The sequence below is a fragment of the Pongo abelii genome, chromosome 7 (genome assembly GCF_028885655.2).
Source record: "Pongo abelii isolate AG06213 chromosome 7, NHGRI_mPonAbe1-v2.0_pri, whole genome shotgun sequence".
NCBI lineage: Eukaryota > Metazoa > Chordata > Mammalia > Primates > Hominidae > Pongo > Pongo abelii.
Window position 1 is genome coordinate 29,928,805 of NC_071992.2, and position 26,548 is coordinate 29,955,352.

The window sequence follows — 26,548 nt, forward strand, 5'->3', positions numbered from 1 at the left end:
GAGAGAATAGATTGTAAATGTTTCTTTTTTTTTTTTTTTTTTGAGCCGGAGTCTCGCTCTGTCGCCCAGGCTGGAGTGCAGGGGTGCAATCTCGGCTCACTGCAAGCTCCGCCTCCCGGGTTCACGCCATTCTCCTGCCTCAGCCTCCCAAGTAGCTGGGACTACAGGGGCCCGCCACCACACCTGGCTAATTTTTTGTATTTTTAGTGGAGACGGGGTTTCACCATGTTAGCCAGGATGGTCTCGATCTCCTGACCTCGTGATCTGCCCGCCTCGGCCTCCCAAAGTGCTGGGATTACAGGCATGAGCCACTGCACCTGGCCATAAATGTTTCTTATCAGACTTTAAGAGTCGGTTCTGTGCTCTATCAGCCTTAAGGTCTCTGTGTTGATGTTAATACTGGTTAGCAGCTTCTGAATTCTAAAAAGGAGGAGGGAATAAGGAGGCATGTCCACTCCCACTTCCCATCATGGCCTGAACTAGTTTTTCAGTTTAACTTTGGAATGCCCTGGGCTGAGAATTATTTTTAGTTTACAGAGGAGAATTTATGTTCATTGGTATAGGATGACAACGAGGTCAGACAAATACCACTGAACTTGGCAGGCTGGGAAGTTACAAAGCTTAGCAAGGCCAGTTTCAGTGTCATAGTGGGGTCAAAGCCTCGTTGTTACCTCAATTCTAGTAGGGTACATATTCCTGTCTTTATTAATGGGAGAGGTTCTTAATCTCCAGCCCATGGACAAAGGAGATCATAGATGGGTTTCAGGAAGACATCCCAAGTCCTGCCTTCAAATTTTGCAAAATTTTGTGCCTGTGTATTTTTCTGGAGAATGTAAACCAAACAGTGTCTGAGACAGGTCTCAGTCTGGAGGTTTATTCTGCCAAGGTTGAGGACACACCCAGGAAAAAGAGACATAAGTTATCATGGAATCTGTGGCCTGTTGTTTTTCCAAAGAGGGTTTTGAGGACTTCAATATTTAAAGGGGAAAGAGCAGGCAGAAGGGGAAAGAGGAACAACTATGCATTCATTTCACACAGTAAATCTGCCTTTTACAGAAGACAAAGTAAACATAGAGGAAGGAGTCAAATATGCATTTTTCTTGGGATGGACTGAAGGGTGATTTCTAGTCTTGTCCTTGTCCCTTACCTACTGTAAATTTGCATGGTCAGGGTGGAATTCAACAGAAGTGTTGTAAGGTAAAGACTCTGCCACTCACAAGGAATTTCCCTGTGAGCAACTTCTCTGGGAGGCCACCTAGGGAGATACGTGGGCTTCTGTCTTTGCAGCTGTTTAGGAACAGAAGGAAGGCAGTTTTTGCGTGACTCAGTTCACAAACTTAACTTTTTATTATTGTTGTTGTTGAGACAGGGTCTTGCTCTGTCGTCCAGGCTGGAGTGCACTGGACAACAGAGCATGATCTCCACTCACTGCAACCTCCACTTCCGGGTTCAAGAGAGTCTCCTGCCTTAGCCTCCCAAGTAGCTGGGATTACAGGCGTGCACCACCACGCCTGGCTAATTTTTGTATTTTTAGTAGAGACAGGGTTTCACCATGTTGGCCAGGGTGGTCTTGAATGCCTCACCTCAGATGATCTGCTGGCCTTGGCCTCCTGAGATGGGCATAGCGCTAGTATTACAGGTGTGAGCCACTGCGCCCGGCCCTAAGCTTAACTTTTTTCTTTGGCAGAGTTTAGGGTCCCGAGATGTTATTTTCCTTCCACAAGAGGCATCCACAGCTTTCATGATGGTTACCGATCATATGTGCCATTCATCCAAGACCAAGATGACCACCTGATCCCAAAGCCTGCACCTCGGATTGTTACTCGATTCTCGCCTGGTCTTTTCCAGGCCCTCAGTTAGTTTCCACAACATGGGAGGGTTCCTCCTCCGTGGTCTCGCCCATTCACGTTCCCACCCACCCTCCCCGGATGTGACGACCCTGGGCTCCCACACCCCCCCATGACAGACCATCCACTTCCACCCTTTCACTTAGGCTTCCTGGCGCAGCCTCTATCCAGGAACTCTGTCCCATAGCTGTACTACCCAGGTCGAGCTTTGTAACCCCAAGATGCCACTCTGTTCAGACGTTCCCATCCTCCATCCCTGAGACCCGGGGCAGGATCGCAGCCTAGGGCCCTCACGCGCCGCCTGCTACCCTGCTAGTTGCAACAAGGGGCGGGGCGTGGCTTTGCGCACGTCGGCTTCCGGGAAGAGCTTTACGATACATTGACCGACATTTTACGACAGGCGGGATTGCTTTGTGGCTGTCAGCTTTCCCCGTGGTCTGAGTTTGTGGCTGCATTTTTATCCCTGGTGGCTCTGCTACGGCGGCGCAGAAATGAGGCAGAAGCGGAAAGGTGCGAAAGGGGAAGGAGATGGGGGAAAGGGGTGGTCCGAAAGGGGCGAACGCCCAGGCAATCAAATGCTGAACCGAACTTTTCCCGCGAGAATCCGCTACCCAGTCCAGTCGCCCCCGCCACCTAGGGTCAGTCTGTCCATTCTGGTCCCCCAGCCTTCTCGTTTTTTCTGTTTTGCTTTTTGAAGCACCCTACCCTTCCTCTCTTCGTCTTTGGCAGTCACGTGGTGTCTTTTGTTTGAATGGCAGGGAAACCTTTATTCCAAGATACGCCCTCCGAGGAGTTAACGTCGATTTAACGGGTTGTGGGACTTTTCATTTGTTAAGATTTGTTTCACGACACATTTGACGTGTTAGTTTGAGAGTTTCTTTTAAAGTCTTATTTTAAGATATGAAAAAAACCTTAATTATCCTTGGATTCAGTGTAAGAGTTGTGCATGCAATTATTCCTATTTTTATTACCTCGTGAGTTAGCAATGAACAATTCCACCTTTGGTTTTTCAACAGGACGGATTCAAATTTGAAATATTCTCTCACAGGTCCTGTTCCTATTTCTATACACTCATTTGACCAGCTGATCTAATCATGGTAATTGTCAGAATAATAGCTACCATTTATTGAGCCTGTATTTTGAAGTCGGTGTCATTTCCATTTTACAGATGAAGAAGCTGAGATTCAAAGAGTTAAGTAACTTTCCCAGACCAAAATTATACTTAGGTGTGGAGCTGGCTGGTCAGGCTGTATCTGTGACCTCAAAAAACATAAAATGAAAAATAAATACATCGTTTATCACTATGCTTCTTGACATTAACTTATTTTTCTTTCTTCCAAGCAACAATTCTAAGTGTCCAAGTTACCTTAGATTAAGTCTTGTCATATTTGCATGCCCTAAATTAATTTGTTATCTCACTCTAACTTGCTCCTTCTCAATCTGTCAGGATTCTTTTAGCTTCTTATGTCACCAAGTCATGTTGATTCTTAGAAATTACTTCTTGATATAGTTTATTCCTCTTCATTCTAGCCGCCAACCTCCTAACCCACCTTCATCACTAATATTTGAATGATATTTTAGCTTTCATATACATTATTTGAGTCTTAGAATGGTTTTGTGAAATTTGGATGTATTACCCCAATTTTACAGACAAGGAAATGGGCGCTCAAAAGTTGTTGATCTTGGCCAGGCACGGTTGCTCATGCCGGTAATGCCAGCACTTTGGGAGGCCAAGGCGGGTGGATCCCTTGAGGTCAGGAATTGGAGACCAGCCTGACCAACATGGTGAAACCCTGACTCAACATGGTGAAACCCTGACTCTACTAAAAATACAAAAATTAGCCGGTCGTGGTGGCAGGTGCCTGTAATCCCAGCTACTTGGGAGGCTGAGGCTGAGGCAGGAGAATCACTTGAACCTGGGAGGTGGAAGTTGCAGTGAGCCGAGATCGCACCACTGCAGTCCAGCCTGGGTGACCGAGCAAGACTCTGTCTCAAAAAAAAAAAAATTGTCAATCTTTTCCTTTACCACACAGCCAGTAGGCATTGGGACTGGATCCTGTCTTACATTTTGTGGGTTTTTTAAAACAATGTTGCCTTTCAAGAGCCATTTGAGTAGTATCCATATTATATGTATTCTTTTTCACTTTCTGAATCATTCTTTGTACCGATAATATTCTTACCTTCCTTAAACATTACTTTCATCTTTTTATTTCCAAAGTTGAGAATATGCAATTCTTCACTGTTTATTGCATTCCATTTCAATGCCTTTGCCTATTGGCCAGGGTCCCCTGTAATCTATTCGTTATGAAACCCTGTTAGAAAGCTGGATTTTAGTTAGGCTGTGCTGTTTCACACAAAGATAGGTAATTCCTATGCCTGACATTATTTCTTTTGGGTTACCTTCTGTTTTGCATGTCCAAATCTTGCCCTGTCTTTAAAGATCCCTGTGCCATTTCCTTCACGAAGCCTTTTCCTACTCATTTACTCTTCCAGTTCTTGATACACTCAAGAGCTATACAAGTGGTTTCCAAATCTTATCTCTTCTTATCAGCTGATCCCCTTTTACCCTCCAAATAAATTCTTACACAGAACCTCAATATATAAACAGCTGAAAGTAGAGCTGCTGTGGTGGAAATAAAGAGACCCCCTCCTTTTTTTCCCCCATGCCTTATTTTCCTCTTCCCTTCTCCCTTCCTCTGCCATGACCACCAGCAGTCCTACCTGTGTTACATGGCCCCTGAGGCACCTTTGTAGAACTCTGGAAGTGCTGAGTTACATGGTTTGGAAAGCATTTAGCCTTTGAGTATAGATGGGCTTTATTTCTCTCAAAAATTGTTCTGTATATGTTAGCCTTGCCTCATTAAATTAGATGCAGTGTGCTACAGTGAAAAAAGCATGGAAGTTGTGGTGAAAAGAGCTGGATTTGAGTCTTGGCTCTGCTATTTACGATGGCTTGTTGACTTGCCTTAGCCTCATTTTTCACATTTCTAAAATGGGATAACAGTACCTACCCTCCGTGTTACTGTAAGGGTTCAAATGAGATAAAGTAAATGTGAGGGCTCCATAACTGCCAGGGCCTTCCGTCTATACTTTCATTATCTTTTAGCTTTCTCTACAGTATGAGTCCTCAACCCCCTGGGCCACGTACTGGTTCATGACCTGTTAGGAGCTGAGCCACACAGAAGAAGGTGAGCAGCAGGCGAGCAAGTGAAGCTTCATCAGTATTTGCAGCCACTTCCCATCACTCATGTTACTGCCTAAGCTCTGCCTCCTGTCACATCAGCAGTGGCATTAGATTCTCAAAGGAGCCTGAACCCTGTTGTGAACCGTGCGTGTGGTGGGTCTAGGTTGTGTGCTCCTTACGAGAATCTAATGCCTGATGATCTGTCAGTGTCTCCCATCACCCCCAGATGGGACTGTGTAGTTGCAGGAAAACAAGCTCGGGGTTCCCACTGATTCTATGGGAATAGAATTCGTTATGGTGAATTGTATAATTATTTCATTACGTATAACAATGCAGTAATAATAATAAAGTGCGCAATAAATGTAATGCACTTGAATCATCCTAAAACCACCCTGTTCCCCTGATCTGCGGAAAAATCGTCTTCCACAAAACCAGTCCCTTTTATCAAGAAGATTGGGAATCACTGCTCTACAGGCGAGAAGCTTGCTTGCCGACAGCTTCCAAGCTGATATCCCACAGCTTTTGTCCCTGGAAAAAGACTGGCATTTTCTACCTTGAAGAAAAGAGCTCAGATTGGCCTGGCTTAGAGATATGCCCATCCTTGAACCAATCCTTGAACTGTGCTTGAGTGGATGGGGTCATACAAGAACCTGTAAGCTTCTGCTGTTGCCTTTGGATGAGAGCGAGAGCCCCAGTTGCCAGAAGTTCATGATGGTGGACAGACAATATTTTAGAAATGCATTAAGATTCTTAGGCACATGCCTGGGTTTGAGTTTCAACTTTACTCCTTGATAGCATCTTCATGTAATAGGCACATATTCTTGTTCTGTCTACCTCTGTTCTGAGAATTACCTGAATTCATACATCTAAATGTTCTTTATGAACTCTAAAGTATTATGCAAATATTAGTAATTACAACTCTGGAGATAAAGGGAAGAGAATTACTTTGGTCCTTTCCTGTATGATTAGGTTCTTTCTCCTCACATTGTTTCTACTCCTGTATCCTTTCCTGTATTTATTTTTAATAATCTCATAGAGTATGTGCTTCTAAAGGGAGATTTTCCCATATATATGTAAAGCCACGTTTGTTTTAAAGATATGATCAAATTGTAAACAGTAGAAGTTTAGCATGTTCTGAACTTGAGCTATTCATTTGGCATGTTTGTATGGTTTTGGAGGAGAAACTGCTACTAAATCAGATTTTAAAATCTTGATTGAATGATACGATTTTTGACATTGTCGACTATTAACTTTCCAGGAGATCTCAGCCCTGCTGAGCTGATGATGCTGACTATAGGAGATGTTATTAAACAACTGATTGAAGCCCACGAGCAGGGGAAAGACATCGATCTAAATAAGTAAGTGGATATAAAGAGAGAGCAAGCTTGTTCTTAGGTAGCAGATCTCTTTTATGAAATTATCTAGTACTACTTGTTTTCCAGCTCAAGTTTTATTTTAGTTGAGAATTTTAGCTTTCTGCCTTGCCTTGTCATTCATTTCTTTTTTTTTCTGCAAGCTCTGCCTCCCAGGTTAACACCATTCTCCTGCCTCAGCCTCCGGAGTAGCTGGGACTACAGGTGCCCGCCACCACGCCCAGCTACTTTTTTGTATTTTTAGTAGAGACGGGGTGTCACCGTGTTAGCCAGGACGGTCTCGATCTCCTGACCTCGTGATCTGCCCTCCTTGGCCTCCCAGAGTGCTGGGATTACAGGCGTGAGCCACCGCACCCGGCCGTCATTCATTTCTTAATGGCAAAATTGTCTCAGCTTAAGAATACTAATAGCTTCTAACATTTATTGGGCACTTAACTGTATTCCAGACACTGTTGCTAGTGCATTGTATGTATTAGCTCAGTTAATCCCCTCAAAATTCTGTGAGATAGGTGCTGATACCAGCCACACTTGACAGGTGGGTAATCTGAGCCAGAGAGCAGTTAAATAATTTGTCCAGGGGTAAGTAACTAGTAATTGGCAGAGCTGGAATTTGGAATTAGGTCAGCCGTCTCCAGAGCCCATGTTCTTCTGTGCTGCATTGCTGCACATCCTACTTTCCTTCCCTACTGTCTTAGCTGAAACAACAGCTTTCTGTCAGGAAAACCCTCCCTTTGGGGCCCCTGATCTAATCCAACCCTCCCCTGCTGTAGAACCTCTTTGACACATTCATCCACTTTCTCTCCATAATCATTTTCAGCTTGGACTTTTCTACAGTCTCAAATAGGAGTTGTCTTTCATCTCTGCATCTATTTTTTTTTAAAACTATAATGTATATTCACTCTATGTAGCTCTTCCCTAATGAAAGAGTTCTGTCCCCAACCCCAGGTCGTCTAATAATCATCACATACAGGAATGACCTTTTCTTAGATTCTCTTCTCTGATAGTTGAGATGCTGCAATATTTTACCCCTTCCTTGAATCCTCATGCATAGTAAATATTTGCTACAGGAATAAATAAGTAAATATCCTCTTTTGACTATAAAGTTATTGTATTTTACTGATTTTTCTACCATGTCTTTAGCAGTTTTTCTTCCTTTTTTTGTTGGTTATACCCCTGATTATACAAATCTTTAATTTCTAGTGAACATTTCTACATCTTATATATATTTGTTGTTCTCTTTAATTTAGCACATCTAAAGCTAAAGCTGCCATCGTCCTTAAAACTCGTCCCTCCTCAGATGTCACCAGCCTATTATTGGAAGATCTCTCAGTCTGGCTTCAACCTGCTTTTCCAAGTTTTTAAACCTCTGCACCTTTACATTGAAAATCTTCTGCTTTCTGTCAAGTTGGTCTACTTGTATTTCTTAAAATATATGCATTCCTGTTTTTGCATCTGCACATAAATCAGCCTGTCTGCCCTCCATGTCATCTTTGTGTCTTTACTGACTGAGACCTACTCTTTCTTCTGTGCTCATTTCCATGAATATCTCCCCAGCACACATCAGATTCCTCCCTGAACTCTGGAACCATTCATTGTTGCTGTGTGTGTGTGTTTTATGACATATGTTTTAATCATTTATACATTTTTTTGGCACGCCTCTCTGCAAACATGTAAACATAGAACATGAAAGGACTGTGCCTTGCATATTTAAACATACCAAGTATTCAGGCAGCCTCTTGTACATGTTAGGTACTCAGTTAATATTTGTTGACAACGATGTGAGCACTTCACAGATATTTCTAGATGGATTAAAGTTAGAAGACAGGGTGACAGAGTTTGGCTAGCAGGCACAAAGAAAAGCTGGTAAAAGTTTTTTTAAAACTTTCAAAAATATGTACTTTATTTCCTATTTGGTTCTGCATAGCCAACCTTGATTTTTTTTTTTTTTAATTGTTGTTATTGTTTTGTCTAAGACAGTAGTTGTCAACCAGGGGTGATTTCCTGCTCAGGACATTTGGCAATGTCTAGGGACATTTTTGAGGGTTACAACAGGAAGACAGGAAGAAGGCTGGTAGTACGTAGAGACCAAGGATGCTGCTAAACATCCCTCAATTCGCTGGCCACCTGCCACAGCAAAGAACTGTGTGGTCCCAAACATCAGTAGTGCTGAGGTTGAGAAAGGTGGAGTCAGAATCGTCCTTTGAAGCTGCAGCACTATTCTGAACTAGATCTATATTGTGTCATCGTCCGGGGACCTTTCACCCTCCACAGTCCTCTGGTTTTCTTTCTGGTACTCGAGGGTGGGAAGTAGTCATTCACTCATGAATTTTATTCATCTATTTCCCTGATAGTCACAGATCTTAAAACAATTCTTGTCACATGGTGAAGGGATTGGAGAGTGACAGTTGTTAATGATATTATTTATAGATTATCCTCTTGGTAACTTGACCTTAAAATACCATGATCTTGATAATGTGAGATGCTTTACTTTCAGGGTGAAAACCAAGACAGCCGCCAAATATGGCCTTTCCGCCCAGCCCCGCCTGGTGGATATCATTGCTGCCGTCCCTCCTCAGTATCGCAAGGTCTTGGTTCCCAAGTTAAAAGCGAAACCCATCAGAACTGCCAGTGGGGTGAGTGATTCGACTCATGAGGTATTGACACACTGGGTATCTGTTCTGGCGGAAGTCCCTGCCCCATGTAACACCCGTGTAGTGAGGTAGAGGTTGGGGATTCTGACTAATGAAGTCCCCATATTAGGATATGTGCTGGAGTGGAGACCTGTGCTGAATGCAAGGAGAGCAGAGAGAGAAAAAAAATATAATTGTGATTAAAGGAGTAGATGATGTTTTGACCTCTTTAAAAATATAGATTTAGGCTTGGTGACAATCACAACAGGATAAATGTTGGCCATCTTAAGCTGGTAGGTTTCAATATAGTTGATGCTTATGAAAGGTACTTTTGAAAGGTAGTTAATGGTGCAAAGTAGTTCTATATACGGTCATTATGAGCACTGTGGAAGTCCAGAGGACAGCGATGTCCCTGCAGCAAAAGGGGCTGGGGTAGGCCCAGTAGAAAGCACAGAGCTTGCTTGACCCATAAGCCAAGAAGAGCAGGCTTGAAGCGTCATGGGAGCAAGGACACAGGGGCTAAGGCACAGAGGTAGAAATGACAGGAAGGGTGTGGTGCACACAGGGAATAGTGAGTATGCCAGACCGAAGGGCGTTAACAGTTCAGGGGAGTAGGACTGCGCATTGAACAGGTAGTTTGGGATCAGCTTGTAAAAATCTTAAGTGTCTGGCAAAGCAGCTAGATAATAGGAAACAAAAGTTTTGAAAAAGGTAGTAATATGAACAAAGTAGATTTTCAGAAAATTAATTTGGATACAACATGCAGGGTAGTTTGGAGACAAAAAGACTAGACACTCTTGGTATGATCTCAGTATGCAGTGTTAAGGATTGAGTTAGGATGGAGACTCTAGGATGAAAAAAGATGAGTGTGAGATACATGCACGGAAATGGATAGAATTAAGACCCTCCTAACATATGGTCCCCAGCACCAAATTTTGTTCCTTAATGTGATCCCACGAGTTCATTCTGTTATTTGAATTGGGATATTATATTCCAAGCAGCTTGTGTTGACTTGGTGACCGTATCTCCTGGATCACCTTACGTTTGTGGCTAATTAAACCCTAAAACTTTTACGTACAATGTACCACCAAACCTCATATCCTCTTCTTTGTATTTAAATGTTTTTGTTTTGTTTTGTTTGTTTGTATCTAGTGTAAAAAGCTTGTTGGCCAGGCACGGTGGCTCATGCCTGTAATCCCTGCACTTTGGGAGGCCGAGGTGGGCGGATCACGAGGTCAGATCGAGACCATCCTGACTAACACGATGAAATCCCGTCTCTATTAAAAATACAAAAAAAAAAAATTAGCTGGGCAGGGTGGCGAGTGCCTGTAGTCCCAGCTACTCGGGAGGCTGAGGCAGAAGAATGGTGTGAACCCGGGAGGTGGAGCTTGCAGTAAGCTGAGATTGCGCCACTGCACTCCAGCCTGGGCAACAGAGCGAGACTCCTTCTCAAAAAAAAAAGAAAAAAAAAAGCGTGTTAAGAAAAACTGATAGTCCATGCCCCTCACCTCCCTTTTTCTACCCTAGGGCAACCATTTTTAACTCTTAGCCAATTTCTTTAGCATTAACTTCCATATCCTTAAGTAAAATAACATTTTTTATATAATAGATAAGTCTTGACTTTTTCTTTTTTTTCCCTGAGACAGAGTCTTGTTCTGTCGCCCAGGCTGGAGTGCAGTGGCATGATCTTGGCTCACCGCAACCTCTGCCTCCCAGGTTCAAGTGATTCTTCTTCCTCAGCCTCCCAAGGAGCTGGGATTACAGGCATGCGCCACAATGTCCAGCTGATTTTTGTATTTTTAGTAGAGACAGGGTTTCACCATGTTAGCCAGGCTGGTCTCGGACTCTTGACCTCAAGTGATCTGCCTGCCTCAACCTCCGAAAGTGCTGGGATTACAGACGTGAGCCATTGTGCCTGGCCGACTTTTTACGGTTAAGCATTATGTGTGGGTTTGCCACTAAAGAAGACAGAAACTTAGCAACCTTTCAGCCTGGTAAACCGAGGCTTCTGCGATACCACCCTCTCTGTTTCTCCTTCTGTCTTTGATCATTTCTGTCCTTTCTTGGAGGGCTACCCTTGTGCTTGCCTCTAAAAGTTGGTGTTTTCTGTCATCCTGGGCCCATTGTGTTGGGTGCTTTACATGCTTTCTTTGGTAACCTCATCCATTTGACAATTTTAGTATTGCTGTATGCTGACTCCCAGCATGAACCATTCCCTGAGCTTCAGACTCCTGGCAGATTGTCAGTTAGGCATCTGTCCTTTGACTGCCTAAGAACCTCCTGAAGTGTAACATAACCAAAACTAATACCAGACTTGCTTATTCACCTTTCCTGTCCATGTTAGTTCATAGTACCACCGTGCACTCAGTTTCCAAAAAATGTGAAATGCATTCTCCGTTCCTACTGCCACTGGTAGGAATGCTTTGGCCTTTATTATTTCTTGTTTAGATTATTTCAGTAATTTCCTTACTCGTCTACTTTGTCCTACCTGCATGAAATTCATCTTTAACAGAGTCACAAGAGTGATCTATCGAAAGTATCAGAAACACACAGCTGGTGGCCATCCCCTATCTACTGCCATTCTCACCTCTGTGCTTTTATTCTTGCTGTTTCTCTGATGGTGCTTTGTTTATTTTATACAGTAGTTTTAGGTTTACAGAGACAGAAAATTTTATATACTTCCTCTGGTGCCTTCATCCCTACTCCAGTTTCCCTATTATTAATATCTTGCATTGTTTGGTACATTTGTTATAATTGATGAACCAATATTGCTGCATTATTATTAACCAAAAGCCTGTAGTTACGTTAGAATACACTCTGTGTTCTACATTCTATAGGTTTTGCCAATGCATAATGTCATGTATCCACTATTACAGTGTCATATGAAATAGTTTCACTGCCCTAAAATCTCCTATTTGTGGCCGGGCGCGTTGGCTCATGCCTGTAATCCTAGCACTTTGGGAGGCTGAGGCGGGCAGATCAGCTGAAGTCAGGAGTTTGAGACCAGCCTGGCCAACATGGTGAAACCCCGTCTCTACTAAAAATACAAAAATTAGCCGGGCGTGGTGGCGGGCGCCTGTAATCCCAGCTACTGGGGAGGCTGAGGCAGGAGAATAGTTTGAACCCAGGAGGCAGAGGTTGCAGTGAGCCGAGATAATGCCATTGCACACCAGCCTGGGTGACAGAGCGAGATTCTGTCTCAAACAAACAAACAAAAAGCTCCTATTTGTCCCTCTCTCCATGTTCTAGATGTAACCTGACTACCACTGATTGTTTTATTGTCTTTAATAAAGTTTGCTTTTTCCAGAGTGTCATGTACAGTAATTGGAATCATACAGCCTTTCCACTTAGCAATATGCATTGAAGTCTGCCATGTCTTTTTGTGACTTGGCAGCTCATTCTTTTTTTTTAATTGCCGAATGATATTCCATTGTATGGATGTACCATTATTTGCTTATTCATTCACCTATTGAAGGACATCTTGGTTGCTTCCAGTTTTTGGCAGTTTTAAACAAAGCTGTGTGAAAGTTTTTGTGTCCACCTACATTTTCAGCTTACTTGAGTAACTGTCAAGAAGTGCAACTGGTGGATCATATAGTAAAACTATGTTTCACTTTGTGAAAAACTGCAAACTCTTCCAGCGTGGCTGCACCATTTTGCATTCCCACCAGCAATGAGTGAGCGCTCTGATGCTCCACATCCTTGCTAACACTTGGAGATGTCGGTGTTTTGGATTTTATTTAATTAATTTATTTATTTTGAGGCAGGGTTTTGTCCTGTCACTGAGGCTAGAGTGTGGTGGCATGATCACAGCTCACTGCAGCCTCAACCTCCCAGGTTCAAGCTATCCTCCCACCTCAGCCTCCCAAGTAACTGGGACAACAGGCATGCACCACCACACCAGCTAATTTTTGTGTTTTTTGTAGAGACAGGGTTTCACCACGTTACCTAGGATGGTCTTGAACTCCTAGGCTCAAGGGATCCTCCCACCTTGGTCTCCCAAAGTGCTGTGATTGTAGGCGTGAGCTATGGTGCCCAGCCAGTGTTTTGGATTTTAGCCATTCTCGTAGTCGAACAGTGGTATCTCCTTGTTGTTTAGTTTGTAATTCCCTAATGACATGATGTTGAGCATCTTCGCGTATACTTATTTGCCACTGTATATCTTCTTTAGTGAGATACCTATTCACATCTTTTGCCCTGTTCTTAATTGGGTGTTTTCTTACTAGGTTTTAAGAGTTCTTTGTATATTTTTAGCTGGAAATGCTTTATCAGGTACCTGTTATTTAGATATTTTCTCCCAGTCTGTGGCTTGTCTTTTCATTGTCTTTCTCAGAGCACAACTTTTAAATATAGACAATTAGGTCCGTAACCCATCTTGAGTTTGTATTTGAGTTCGTGTTTGTGTTTTCCTTGAAACACCATGGTTGTTAACTTGGATACATTACTGTCATCTAAGCCTCAGACCTCACTTAAATTTCACCAGCTGTTTCAATAACGTCCCACAGAACCTAGTTCAGAATCACCTGTTGCATTTAGTTGTCATATCTCGTTAGTTTGGACATTTCCTTTGTCTTTTTTGGACTCCATTATCTTAACACTTTTGAAGATTTCAGGCAAGTTATTTTGTAGCACGCCCCTCAATGTGGGTTCATCAGCTGTTTCCTCATTATGAGATTCAGGTTACGCGTCTTCAGCCTGTGCATCACAGAAGCGGCACTGCGTTCTTCTCGTCGTCTCCCATCCAGTGGTGCGTAGGTTCGGCTTTCCTATCACCGATGTTTCTCATTTTGATCAAGGTGCTGTCCACCAGACTTACTCTCTGTCAAGTTATTTTTTTCCACTTTGTATTAAGAAGTGTTGTATGGAGAAATACTTAGAAACTAGGTAAATATCCTGTTTCTCATCACATACCCAGTTCACTCCTTTATTTGTGTGAAGGAATTAATGGTGTCCTATTTGATGGGTTGTTATATTTGGTGGGTTGTTATCTGTTACTATCACTATTTATTTTGATGCACAAATTATTGCAGATTTGACCGATGGGAGTCTTTTCAAGGTGATTTCTATGTCTTTTTAAAAGTCCTCATCATTCTTTTAGCAGTTTCTAGCTTTCTGGCACAATTATATGTTCCAGGCTTGGCCAGACATGGTGGCTCATGCCTGTAATCCCAGCACTTTGGGAGGCCGAGCTGGGTGGATCACCTAAGGTCAGGAGTTCGAGACCAGTCTGGCCAACAGGGCGAAACTCTGTCTCTACTAAAAAGAAATACAAAAAATTATCCGGGCGTGGTGGCACATGCCTGCAATCCCAGCTACTTGGGAGGCTGAGGCAGGGGAATTGCTTGAATCCAGGAGGTGGAGGTTGCAATGAGCTGAGCTGAGATCATGCCATTGCACTCCAGCCTGGGCAACAGAGTGAGACTCTCTCTCAAAAAAAAAAAAAGAAAGAAAGAAAGAAAAGGAAGAAAAATGTCCCAGGCTCATCTTAGATTTTCTTTGCTCCAGCCCTGGAATCAGCCATTTCCCCAAGGAGCCCTGGTTCCTTTTAGTGGAGAAGGATATTTAGAAACTAAGACCTGAGTCCTAGGTGTGCTTACTGCTGTTAGGGTGTTGCTGCTGCCAGACTCTCTCAGTGGTCCAAGCGAGGACATATATATGTATAGCTGCATACATACATGCTGACATACATGTAACACATTTCCATTTGTATTTATTTATCAGTCTACCATATGTTGAACACTTTGATTAACCACAATACCTTTAATTCCACCCAGCCCACAGAGTTCATTCTGCTTCTCTCTCTTTCCATGTTTATAGCTACTTCTCTGATAGTGAGAAGCCTGGCTTGCGTAAATGGCCAGATTTGACCAAGTGCCCTGGATGTAACCAGTCTTGCATCTCTGCCACTGCCTCCTGTCCTCACCTCGCTGAGGCTCTGTCAGACCCCTCTGAGGTTATTTACACCCAGACCCTGAAACATGAAGCTGTTAGTTTAATAGTCCCTGCTGCAAATATTGAGATCCAGTGTGTTCATGAGGCGTTTGAGTCACAAACGTTGGGTTTATATATAATTTCATAGAATTGCATGAAGTAATTTTTTTTCTTACAGGCTATTTAGTAAGACAATCAGAGAGAGAAAGACTAAGAATCGCTGTGGCTTTAACAATTAATTTATTATTTTGTACTTAATTTATTGTAAAATGGAATATAAATTCACATATATAATACATATGGACAATTTAAAGATGATTAATATTGAACAGAGATCGCTCTCGTACCCAGTGCCCAGCTTAAGAAATACAGCCTCGTCAATACCTTTGAAGCCCCTTCTTGCCACTCTCTGGTTGCATTCCTCTCTTTCCTTCTGAGGGATAACCACTCTGTGGAGTTTTGTATGAATTATCCTATAATAGCTGTTTTATTCATCTTTCTTTTATAGATTGCTGTTGTGGCTGTGATGTGCAAACCCCACAGATGTCCACACATCAGTTTTACAGGAAATATATGTGTGTAAGTATGGTGATTTTTTAAATTGTATGTGTGTGTGTTTTAATTAAACTAAATATGCTCCCTTGAGCCCTTAGTCAGTACATGCTGGTAATATTTAAAACTTCGACTTAATAGATTTATAGATTACTCCTTTCAAACAAGCAACCATTGGTAGATATTTTAGTGCTTTAAAATTGGAATATATGAGGCCGGGTGCAGTGGCTCACGCCTGTAATCCCAGCATTTTGGGAGGCTGAGGCAGGTGGATCATCTGAGGTCAGGAGTTTAAGACCAGCCTGGCCAGCACCGTGAGACCCCGTCTCTACTAAAAATACAAAAATTAGCTGAGCATGGTGGCATGCGCTTCTAGTCCCAGCTACTTGAGAGGCTGAGGCAGGAGAATCGCTTGAACCTGGGAGGTGGAGGTTGCAATGAGCTGAGATCATGCCACTGCACTCCAGCCTGGGCGACAGAGTGAGACTCCATATCAAAATAAATAAAATTGGAACATATGAATATTTTAATTTGTTGCAATATACAATTTTAAAAATGTAGGTTATGGAACTCAAAACAGTAGACATAGGGATATGCAGCTCAAAACAGCACATTCTGTTAAACTCATAAATGAAACATGGGAATATGAGCTGCCTAAATTCCACGTCAGAAATTTAAAATGAATTTGGATCAGAAACTTATCAAAATAAAAAATTATCCTTATACGTAACCTTTAGATTTCTCAAACTCACCTATTTGAGAGAATTAGCAGAAGAGTTTGCATGATTCAGGGTAGGAAGATAAAAAGGGGGAAAGATTTTCTTGAGTGTGGTTCCCAAGAGAACACTGAGTATTGATTCAAACTTAGGAAAACTTCATTTCTGTTATTTGCCCCTAAAAGCTTAAACCTCTGAAATAATCACAACTGCAGTATTTTGAAAATGGGTGTAATAGTGTCCCTTTACATATTTATCTTATTTACTTCTTGGTAGAAAATACGTTATTTACAGATACTGCAGAGGTAGATTCTTCTGTTAGGATTTGAAAAGGAAGCTCGTTTGTTATCAGGATTCTTTGGAGATGATAGATGCTTGGAACTAGCTGGTTGAACTCAGTTTTGCATCTGACATTCTTGTTCTTTTGTTGTACTGGCAGATACTGCCCTGGTGGACCTGATTCTGATTTTGAGTATTCTACCCAGTCTTACACTGGCTATGAGGTACAGTAACTTTGAGGCTGTCCTGATGAAATGTTGCATCATGCTTTACCTGTAGTATGGTTTTACCAGTACTGACTTTCTGACAATTTTTTGTTTTTGTTTTTTTCTGATTATAAAAGCTGTTCATTCACCAAATATTTGCCAGTGTCTACTAGTGCCCTATATTGTTCTAGCCGCTAGAGAAATACTTACATAAGCACTTCTTATCCTAAACGCTGTTCTAAGTGCTTTACAACTGTAAACCTTATTGCAGTGTTTTGAAGATAGACACTATCATGATCGCAGTTTGCCAATCAGGAAACTGGGGCATAGCAGGCTTAAACAGCTGGCCCAAAGACACACTATTAGTAAGTGGCAAGCAGGTTTCGAACTCTGTGCTGCTCACCACTACATTGTACTGTCACTTTAGCAGTGGAAAATGGACAGGATCCCTTTGTCTTGTGGAATTTACATTTTTTTTTTTTTTTGAGATGGAATCTCACTCTGTTACCCAGGCTGGAGTGCAGTGGCATGATCTCCTTCACTGCAATCTCCACCTCCCAGGTTCAAGTGATTCTCCTGCCTCAGCCTCCCAAGTCGCTGGGACTACAGGCAAGCACCACCACGCCCAGCTAATTTTTATATTTTTAGTAGAGACAAGGTTTCATCTTGTTGGCCAGCCTGGTCTCGAACTGCTGACCTTAAGTGACCCGCCTGCCTCGGCTTCCCAAAATGCTGGGATTACAGGCATTAGCTACTGTACCCAGCCTGGAATTTATATTTTAATAATGGAAGGTAGACAGTAAAGAAACAAGAAAAAGTATCAGGCACTCAAAAAATGCTAAGTAGAGATGTGAAATCAAGTAAGGTGATGGCAGCTGAGATGGTTTAGCTGTGGTCGTTAGGAAGGGATTCTGTGAAGTGAGATTGAAGTTGAGTCTGAATGACAAGAAGGACCTAGTCCTAAGAATATGTGGAAGGGGCATTCCTAGCAGAGAAGTCACTAGAATAAGGCCCAAGGAAGGAAAGACATGGGGGTGTTGTGCAGTGCAACAGGTGAGGGAAGCATGAGGCTGGGAGTGCAAATGAGCTGGGGTTTGTAAGCAAAGGTAAGGAGTTTCCATTTTAGTGTAGGAGTCATGAGAAGCTATCAGGATTTAAGGCAGGGGAATGATACAATCCGATTTAGGTTTTTTGAAAGATCGTTTTGATGGCCATGTAGAGAAAGGGTTAGAGTGGAGACCAGAAAGAAGGCAGGAGGCCAGTGAGGTGCTTTTGAAGGAGTCACCCTCCTCAGAACATCTCAGAAGCCAGGAAACCTTGTGACTTTTTTCTCATATATGTTTTCATTTTTTTTTCCTGTTTTCTAGGGTTCATATTTTTTAAAATACAAGAGGAATGATTTCGTGAAAAGGATTCCTCTCATTCCTATCCCCTAGCCACTCTTTTTTACTCCTCCCCCTACCAGTTAGTGTTGTTTGTTATTTCCTCCCCATCCTTCAGGGATATTTTAGGGAATACAGCATACACAGGTTGCCTATCCCTTATGTGAAATGCTTGGGACCAGAAGTGTTTCAGATTTTGGATTTTTCTGGATTTTGGAATATTTGCATATACATAATGAGAAATCTTGAGAGTGGAACCCGAGTCTGAACATGAGATTCATTTTGGGTTTATGTACACCTGATACACCTAGCCTGAATTAATTTTATACAATATTTTTAATAATTTTGTGCATGAAACAAGGTTTGTGTTAAATATTTATATGTGGAATTTTCCACTTATGGCATCATGTTGGCACTCAAAAAATTTTGAGGTTTGTAGCATTTTTGATTTTTGGATTAGGGATGCTCAACCTGGACATATTCTTTATTCGACTGATTCTATATAAGGTAGCATATCAGAGTCCTCTTTCACTTTGCCTTTTATTTTACAATATCTTAGTGAACATTTTATGTCAGTACATTGTTTCGTGGCTGTAGAGTATTCCACTGTATGATGATAGCCATTACAAACTGTGTGGTATTTTAGAAGCTTATTTAAAAGTTACTTTATTATGTTATTCTGGTATATGTATGCACATCTGTGTCTGTGAGCAGAACACTTTGGTGCTCTGGGATTCCAGAAGTGTTTATACAAAAGACAGATGTGATCCAAGGAGACACCCTGCTGTTGAGGTGTTTATGACAGCGTGGGTGGACACCTGCCAGATGCGATTCAGGACATTATTTTGAACCCTGACAAGACTGAGAAAAATTAATGGGGGTACAAGCCATGTTTTCAGTGTTTGGAACCATGGAGAGTTTTTTTTTTAAATACAGTCCTTTTGAAACTACTTTTTATTTTTAATTCAATGTGGGCATAATGATATTTTTCTCTTCTAGCCAACCTCCATGAGAGCTATCCGTGCGAGATATGACCCTTTCCTACAGACAAGACACCGAATAGAACAGGTACATTTTTAAAAAACATGTTTCTTAAAAATTAGGTGTTTATACTTAGTAAGAAGCCATTGTTGCTTGATTCAAATTGAACCTGAAATAAGAACAAAAAAGGTGTTTTTCCTCTTTGTAAGTTTTCAATATCCATTTGAGGGAGGGAGAATTTGCCATGCCTAGCAAGGTCAAAAACACTACTTTCTTTAAAGACTGTATTTATTGTTTAAGGGTTTTATATTCTCTAAGTTTTTTTGAATTTGTAGAAACTCATTTGTAGTATGAAATTTGTGGAATAAAGATGTATGAAAGTTCTTAGACAATGGGTGGGTGTGTTGACTTTTGATTTCCAAAAGTCAGATTAAGAAGTATTTTGACTGGCCATGCGCAATGGCTCATGCCTGCAATCTCAACCCTTTGGAAGGCTATGACAGCAGGTCACTTGAGCCTAAGAGTTCGAGACCAGCCTGGGCAACATAGCTAAACCCCATCTACAAAAAATACAAAAATTAGCATGGTGTGGTGGTGTGCACCTGAAGTCTTAGCTACTTGGAAGGCTGAGGTGGAAGGATCCCTTGAGCCCAGAAGCTCAAGGCTGCAGTGAGCTGTGATCATCCCACTGCACTTCAGCCTGGGTGACACAGCAAGAACCTGTCTCAAAAAGAAGTATTGTGACAGATTTGTTGGGTGGAAATAGGAAATTTCCTACAAAGGAGTACAAAGAACTAGTCGGGGTATGGCATTGTTCTATATCATGGTCATGGTGGTGGTTACGTAACTCTAAATATCTATCAGCTCTCATCCATTGTACACTTAAAGTTAGCGGATTTTATCGTATTTAAATTATACCTCAGTATGGTTGACTAAAAACAAGTACTATGTACATGACCTTGCAGTGTTCAAGAAATCTGAACGTTAATACAGATTTCCTCTATTTACAAGTTTATTTTAAACTTGTCCAATTTAAAAAATGTAAAGCACTGTCCATAGTTGTAGTAGTAATGTATAGTAGGCACATCCAAGTCTAAAGTAGATAGTGATACATAACCATAGTGGATAAGTTGTCTCTGGATTTGTTTATTGGCTTATTGGTGAATACTGTTCAGTTTTAATATCCACTTTGCTGTCACCCAAGCGTATGAGGAACAGGATTGTCGGTGACAGGAGAGGACCCCATCTGGGGGAGCCCACATTTTTCCAAACAGTGGGTTCTAAACTGACCTTTGCTTCAATTTCTTTTTGAGCTATGATAGTTAATTTATTTAAAATGTAAAACTATTGAGCATGAAATGCTTATGTTTACCAAAAAAGGAGCATAGTTTACAAGATTTAGAAACGAACATAGAGCAGTGATTCTTTTCTTAAATGCAGTAGAATTACCTGAGTAACTTCTCCAAAACGTGTCAGATCTTCACCTCGGAGTTTCTGATTAAGTCTGCTTTGAGGTCCTAGCAAGATATTTTTAAAAACTACTAGGGTAATTTTGATGAGTATCTCTTGTAAAGAACCATAGATATAGAAATAGAGTATTCTTTTAGTGTTGATATATGTACACACATGCATATATATAGTTTTTCTGTATACATTTTTTGCCATTTTCAGAAATTAGTGTTAATTTCAATACCTATTGTTAAAAATTAGAATCTTGGCTTATTGTAGTCAACAAAATGAAAGATTTGTATCATTCTCTCCCCTAATAGAGGAGACCTAATTTTTTTTTTTTTTTTTTTTTTTTTTTTTAAAACAGTGTCACTCTTGTTGCCCAGGCTGGAGTGCAGTGGCACAATCTTGGGTCGCTGCAACCTCCACCTCCTGGTTCAAGTGATTCTCTTGCCTCAGCCTCCAGAGTAGCTGGGATTACAGGCACGTCTGGCTAATTTTCGTATTTTTAGTAGAGACGGGGTTTCACCATGTTGGCCAGGCTGGTCTCGAACTCCTGACCTCAGGTGATCTGCCAGCCTGGTCCTCCTAAGTGCTGGGATTACAGGCATGAGCCACCGCACCTGGCCTGAATATTTCATTTTAATCAGACTTTCACTTTTTTTTAGAAAGCAGACTTGAAGTGCCTCCTGTGCCTAGAATCATCCATCAATTTTAGACTGCTGTCTTGATTTTTCTTTCTAATCTATTCTTTTTTTCTTCCATTACATCAGATCCTTATTAGGTTACATAATCATTCATGTATCATCGTTGACCATAAATGCCACCTTTTTGTCACCTAGGCTTACCACCAAGTCTGACATAAAATACATGATCAATAAATACTTACTATTTTGCATATTGTATTATATTTGTCTTTACTGCTTTCTAGTTTATATTCTTCATGTTTTTAAATTTCCACTTTGTAGGTATTCAAGTCAAGCCTCTTATTTGTTATTTTATATTCTCATTCTCCCTCCTTATTTGAGTTGTACTCACTTTTTTCTTTCAGACTTGAGCCTATTTTTTATCCACAGAATTAGCTAAGTGTGTTTCATTACTTCTGATTTTTAAACTGTACTGATGAAAACACTGCAAAATAAGAGATTTGCAATGCCTTCTTAGAGTAGTTCCTTATGCTTATATCATTCTAATGCTGATGAATTTGTCTTTCAGTTAAAACAACTTGGTCATAGTGTGGATAAAGTGGAGTTTATTGTGATGGGTGGAACGTTTATGGCCCTTCCAGAAGAATACAGAGATTATTTTATTCGAAATTTACATGATGCCTTATCAGGACATACTTCCAACAATATTTACGAGGCAGTCAAGTAAGAAATTCTTATTTTATCATAGTCTCCAGAGTGGTTGTCAGTTTATGCTCCTAGCAGTAGTCTATGAGAATGCCTTCTGCCCTGCATCCACATTCTTACTTCTCATAATCTTTCTCATTTCATGGGAAAGGATTATTTCAGTGAAAATAATGCTTTTGCTGAAATAATCTTTTCCAGTGAAAGTAATCCTTTCACTGAAATAATCCTTTTAAAGAAAAAATGAATACAGTTTGTTGACATAGTAGTATTCTCAAATAGAGAGATTGGCCAAATATGGTCCATGAATGTCTTTTCAGCCTTAGGCTGGTCTAAATGACAGTAGTTTTGATTGGCCTGATTGAGTTTTTCAGCCCAGCCAAGAAGGGGGCTGGGAGTATTTTAGCTGCTGCAAAATCAGCAAAACAAGGTACTGTTATTTAAAAACCTAATTTAGAGTAAATATTTCATAATTATTAAATAATAACTTTATGATTGGGATCTTAGTCTGTGTTGTGCTGCTGTAACAAAATATCTGAGACTAGGTAATTTATAATGCACAGAAATTTATTGGCTCACAGCTTTGGAGGTAGGGAAGTCCAATGTCAAGGTGCTGGCATCTGGCAAGAGCCTTCTTACTACGTCATCACGGCAAAAGGCAAGAGAAACAAAAAGCGGACCAATTCACCCTTTTATAATGGCATTAATCTTACCCACAAGGTCAGATCGCCTCTCAGAGGTCCCACCTGTTAATACTGTTACAATGACAGTTTCAACATGAGTTTTAGGGGACAAACTCATGTTTGTCGAATCATGTGTTATTCAAACCCCAAGTTAATTTACTCATTTTGAATTCTAGTTGACAAAATTTTGCATTATTTTGACACCTTGTTTTTAGCAAGAAGAATACTACAGGTTAGTATGTAGTTCAGTGATTTAAGAAGTGAAAGTCTTAAAATAGTTTTTGTTTTCAGGAGTTGCAGGAACACCTGGACAGTTACTATTTTCCTTATTTAACAAATCCTTCTTGAGGGCCCACTAGATACTATGTGCTGTTTTAGATACTGGAAAGTGGTGATATTTAGGCTGAGACCGGAAGTACAAGGAGGAGTTAGGCCAACAGCAGAAAAGATAAAATAAAGGCCCTGAAATGGGAAACAGCTTGGGGTGTTCTAGGGACAGAGAAGAAGCCAGCATGGTTAGATCCTGTGTTAATCCATTTGTGTCACTATAAAGGAACACCTAAGACTAGGTAAGTTAAAAAGAAAAGAGGTTTAATTGGTTCCAGTTCTACAGGCTTCACATGAAGCATAGTGCTGGCATTTGCTTCTGGTGAGGCCTCAGGAAGCTTCCAGTCATGGTGGAAGGTGAAGGGGAGGCAGTATATCACATGACGGGTGCAGGGAGGTGCCACACTCTTTTAAACAACAAATCTCACTTGAAACAACTGAGCGAGAACTCACTTATCACCAAGGAGATGGTGGTAAGCCATTTATTTATGAGGAATCCAGCCCCAGGACCCAAACACCTCCCACCAGGCCACACCTCCAATATTGGGGATCACGTTTCAACATAAGATGTGGAGGGGACAAACACCCAAACCATGTCAGATCCCAGTGAACAAGAGAAAAAACGTCATGAGATGGGGTTGAAGTGTTAGGTAAGGGCCAAGATACATGCTTTTAAGGAGTTGAAATTTTATTTGAAATGCAGTAGGGAGCAGATGAAGGAGAAGTAGCATGTTCTGGTTAACAGGTAGGGTCATTCTGGCTACTGTCTGGCTAATGGATTAGAGGAGTACCAGGGTGAAAGTGGGAAACCAGATAGGAGGCCATCTGATCACATCCATCCCTGCTCAGATGGGGGTGGCAGCAGTGGTGATGGAGAGGAGATTGAGATGGGGGTAAGAGAAAAGAAGGGATCAAGCTTGACACTAAGGTTCTGGCTGTCAGAAATGGTAGGAAGGTAGGGTAGAGCTGTATACTGAGGTGGGAAAGATAGCAGGAAGAGCAGAGAAAATCTCAGTGGGAGAAAATCAAGAGTTCTGTTTTGGGTGTGTGAAGTTTGAAAAGCCTGTGATACATTCAAGTGGAGATGTCGGTGGGCTCTCAATACTAGCGAAGTCTGAGCTGACGGTACGAAACTGGGGATTATCAGCTCATAGGTAACATTGACAACCATGTAAATGGAGGAGACCACCTCATGGGAGAGTTGTGGATCTCCAAGGTATACTAAGTGAAAAGCAATTTTTAGAGCAATTCTTATAGTATGATCCCATTATTTGTGTGTTCATGCACATACACACATATAAATGCATAGAAATGCATAGAAACACACGTATAAATGCATATAAACACACATATAAATGCATAGAAAAGGCGGCAGAATAATGGTCATCATAGACCTTAGAGCTGAGGAGGAAAGGACATGGAAAATGGCAGCAAAGGAGGATATTTACATTTGCTCCATATACAGTGGGCCAGGTGTTGTCATGGGTGTTTAATATTCACTTATTTAATACTCATAGTAAGCCTTTGAGTTAAGTGTTCAGATTATCCCTGTTTTACAGGTGAGGAAGCTGAGGCACAGAGAGATAAGCAATTTGCCCAAAGTTGCAGAGGTGGTTGGTGGTAGAGTGGGATATAAATCCCAGGTAGCTTTGCTTTCAGAGCCTAACTTTGCAAGCTGTGCTAGGTGTCAGAATGTGAGTATGTCTGTATGTATGTGCACATGTGTGTGCACATCATCAGAGCTTGAAGATCTTGGAAGGAATATGGCCTGTTTTTCCTTGCCCTCCTTCCCTACCACCCTCAGGCTTTTCTCTGGCTTCTCTTTTATATGGGGTGGGGGTTTCATATAGCTAATTATAAGGTTGTTCAAATAGTGCCACCTCTTAAGATTTTTTGTGTAGGACCAAATTTTGAATAGACCTAAGAGTGGTTTTTATTATCCTGTAAGTAAAGCAGTTCTTGGCACATAGTAAGCACAAGTAAATGCGTGAATGAATTTTGAATGAATGAACAGTTAGCTAATGACCTGGGTAGGGTTGCCTCTTGGAATTGGGGGCAGCCACATCTTTTTGTGCCCTCCCTACTCCCCCTATCCCCTTAACTTCCTTTGTTCTCCTTGGGTTTGTAAAAGTGAAAAGAAGAGAGGAGCTTTTTCATAAAATTTAATACCAGGGGTAGCTCAAAGAGCCCATGTGAAAGGTTTGGCAGCTGGGAGAGTTTGTGTGGACAGCAGCCTACTTCTGTTTGATTGACTCTAGGGAATGCAACAGGTGAATTCTGTGTCCGTGAGTCTGGACCTGTAGCATTGTGATCTCTTCCTCTTACAGGGGCTTTAGTAATAGATGAGATGGCGACTGCATTGTTACTGCTTGTTCAAAACTGATCAAGAGGCCGGGCGTAGTGGCTCACGCCTATAATCCCAGCCCTCTGGGAGGCCGAGATGGGCAGATTGCTTGAGGCCAGGAGTTCGAGACCAGCCTGACCAACATGGCGAAACTTCTTCTCTACTAAAAATGTAAAAATTAGCTGGGCATGGAGGCTGGTGCCTCTAGTCCCAGCTACTTGGGAGGCCGAGGCACAGAAACACTTGAACCCAGAAGGCGGAGGTTGCAGTGAGCCAAGATTGCACTACCGCACTCCAGCCTGGGCGACAGAGTGAGACTGTGTCTCAAAAAACAACAAAAAAACTGATCATTAATATGAGTCATACTTAGTAAACGCTGAAATCTTCAAACTTTAGAGGAGTAATGATATCATCCAGCTAATTACTCTTAATAATACTGAAAAATCAAACTATACCTTAGATAAAATGTGATTGAGGAAAAACAACCTTTATTAGTTCAAAGCCAGGAGACGGGAATGGCATCAGAAGGTTCTCTCAGAGGGTTGCTGACCACAACTCATTCAGCTCTGAAAATTCCCTGGCAGGGACATCTATCAAGATAAGTTTTTCCATGCAAGCTTATATACTTCTGTACTCATTTCTTGGACCTTAATATGTAAGGTCTTCTTATCTTGAAGACCTTACATATTAAGTGGAATTGAGCTGTAAATATCTTAGACTTGCCTCTCCCCCCCGTAAAAATTTGCCACTAAGCTTTTCATCTGCAGTTTGGGTCCCCTGAGGTACATGAAGCAGGCCAACTAAGATCTGCATAGTGAACTTTTAGTATGTATCTAGTTTGACATTTTCATCAATTGAAAGTAAAAATTTTGCTTTATTCTTGGTGTAACATTTTATTTTTGGAGAAATGTTCTAGTGCTAATGGTGCTTGAATGTAAGTTGTCCATCATTGGGTTGAAAATAGGGTTGTCTAATCCAGCGAGTTCAGTGCAGATCATGATGTGTTTGTAGAAAAAGCCCTGTGGAAGAGAAAGCCTCTTTCAGTAATATTCTAGGCAGTGCCAGTGTTGTTTTGTTTCTGTTCTTCAATTTACCTCAAGAGGGCAACAAACACTTTATTTTCAGATAAAAATTTATATATGATTTGGGTCTTCATTGCAACACATTTCATGAATGCCTCTTGAGAAGTAATAAAAGTACAATCTGGGAGCCATAAAACCATCCATAAATTACACTGAATTCTGCCAACACACACTTTAAATGTTTTGCTCTTTTCTCTTAGTCTCTATATTTTTATGAGAAATGGAAAAAAAAA

The 26,548-nt window shown here is 41.3% G+C and overlaps 1 protein-coding gene across 3 annotated transcripts in view; it reads left to right on the forward strand.

Annotated features, from left to right (window-relative positions):
• The first annotated feature begins 1,336 nt into the window (after nucleotides 1-1,336).
• Nucleotides 1,337-26,548, forward strand: part of ELP3 (elongator acetyltransferase complex subunit 3) — a 99,882-nt gene continuing 74,670 nt past the window's right edge. The window contains exons 1-8 of one of the 3 annotated variants that reach the window (XM_054561375.2): nucleotides 2,238-2,357; nucleotides 4,954-5,035; nucleotides 6,290-6,389; nucleotides 8,899-9,037; nucleotides 15,474-15,544; nucleotides 16,673-16,736; nucleotides 19,100-19,168; nucleotides 21,746-21,900. In XM_054561375.2, the coding sequence (XP_054417350.1) occupies nucleotides 6,313-6,389; nucleotides 8,899-9,037; nucleotides 15,474-15,544; nucleotides 16,673-16,736; nucleotides 19,100-19,168; nucleotides 21,746-21,900 (575 nt within the window). In that variant the 5' untranslated portion in view covers nucleotides 2,238-2,357; nucleotides 4,954-5,035; nucleotides 6,290-6,312. Of the gene's footprint in view, nucleotides 2,358-2,464; nucleotides 2,486-4,953; nucleotides 5,036-6,289; nucleotides 6,390-8,898; nucleotides 9,038-15,473; nucleotides 15,545-16,672; nucleotides 16,737-19,099; nucleotides 19,169-21,745; nucleotides 21,901-26,548 lie in introns of those variants that run through there. The other 2 variants (XM_002818944.6, XM_054561376.2) reach the window with 2 other exon arrangements.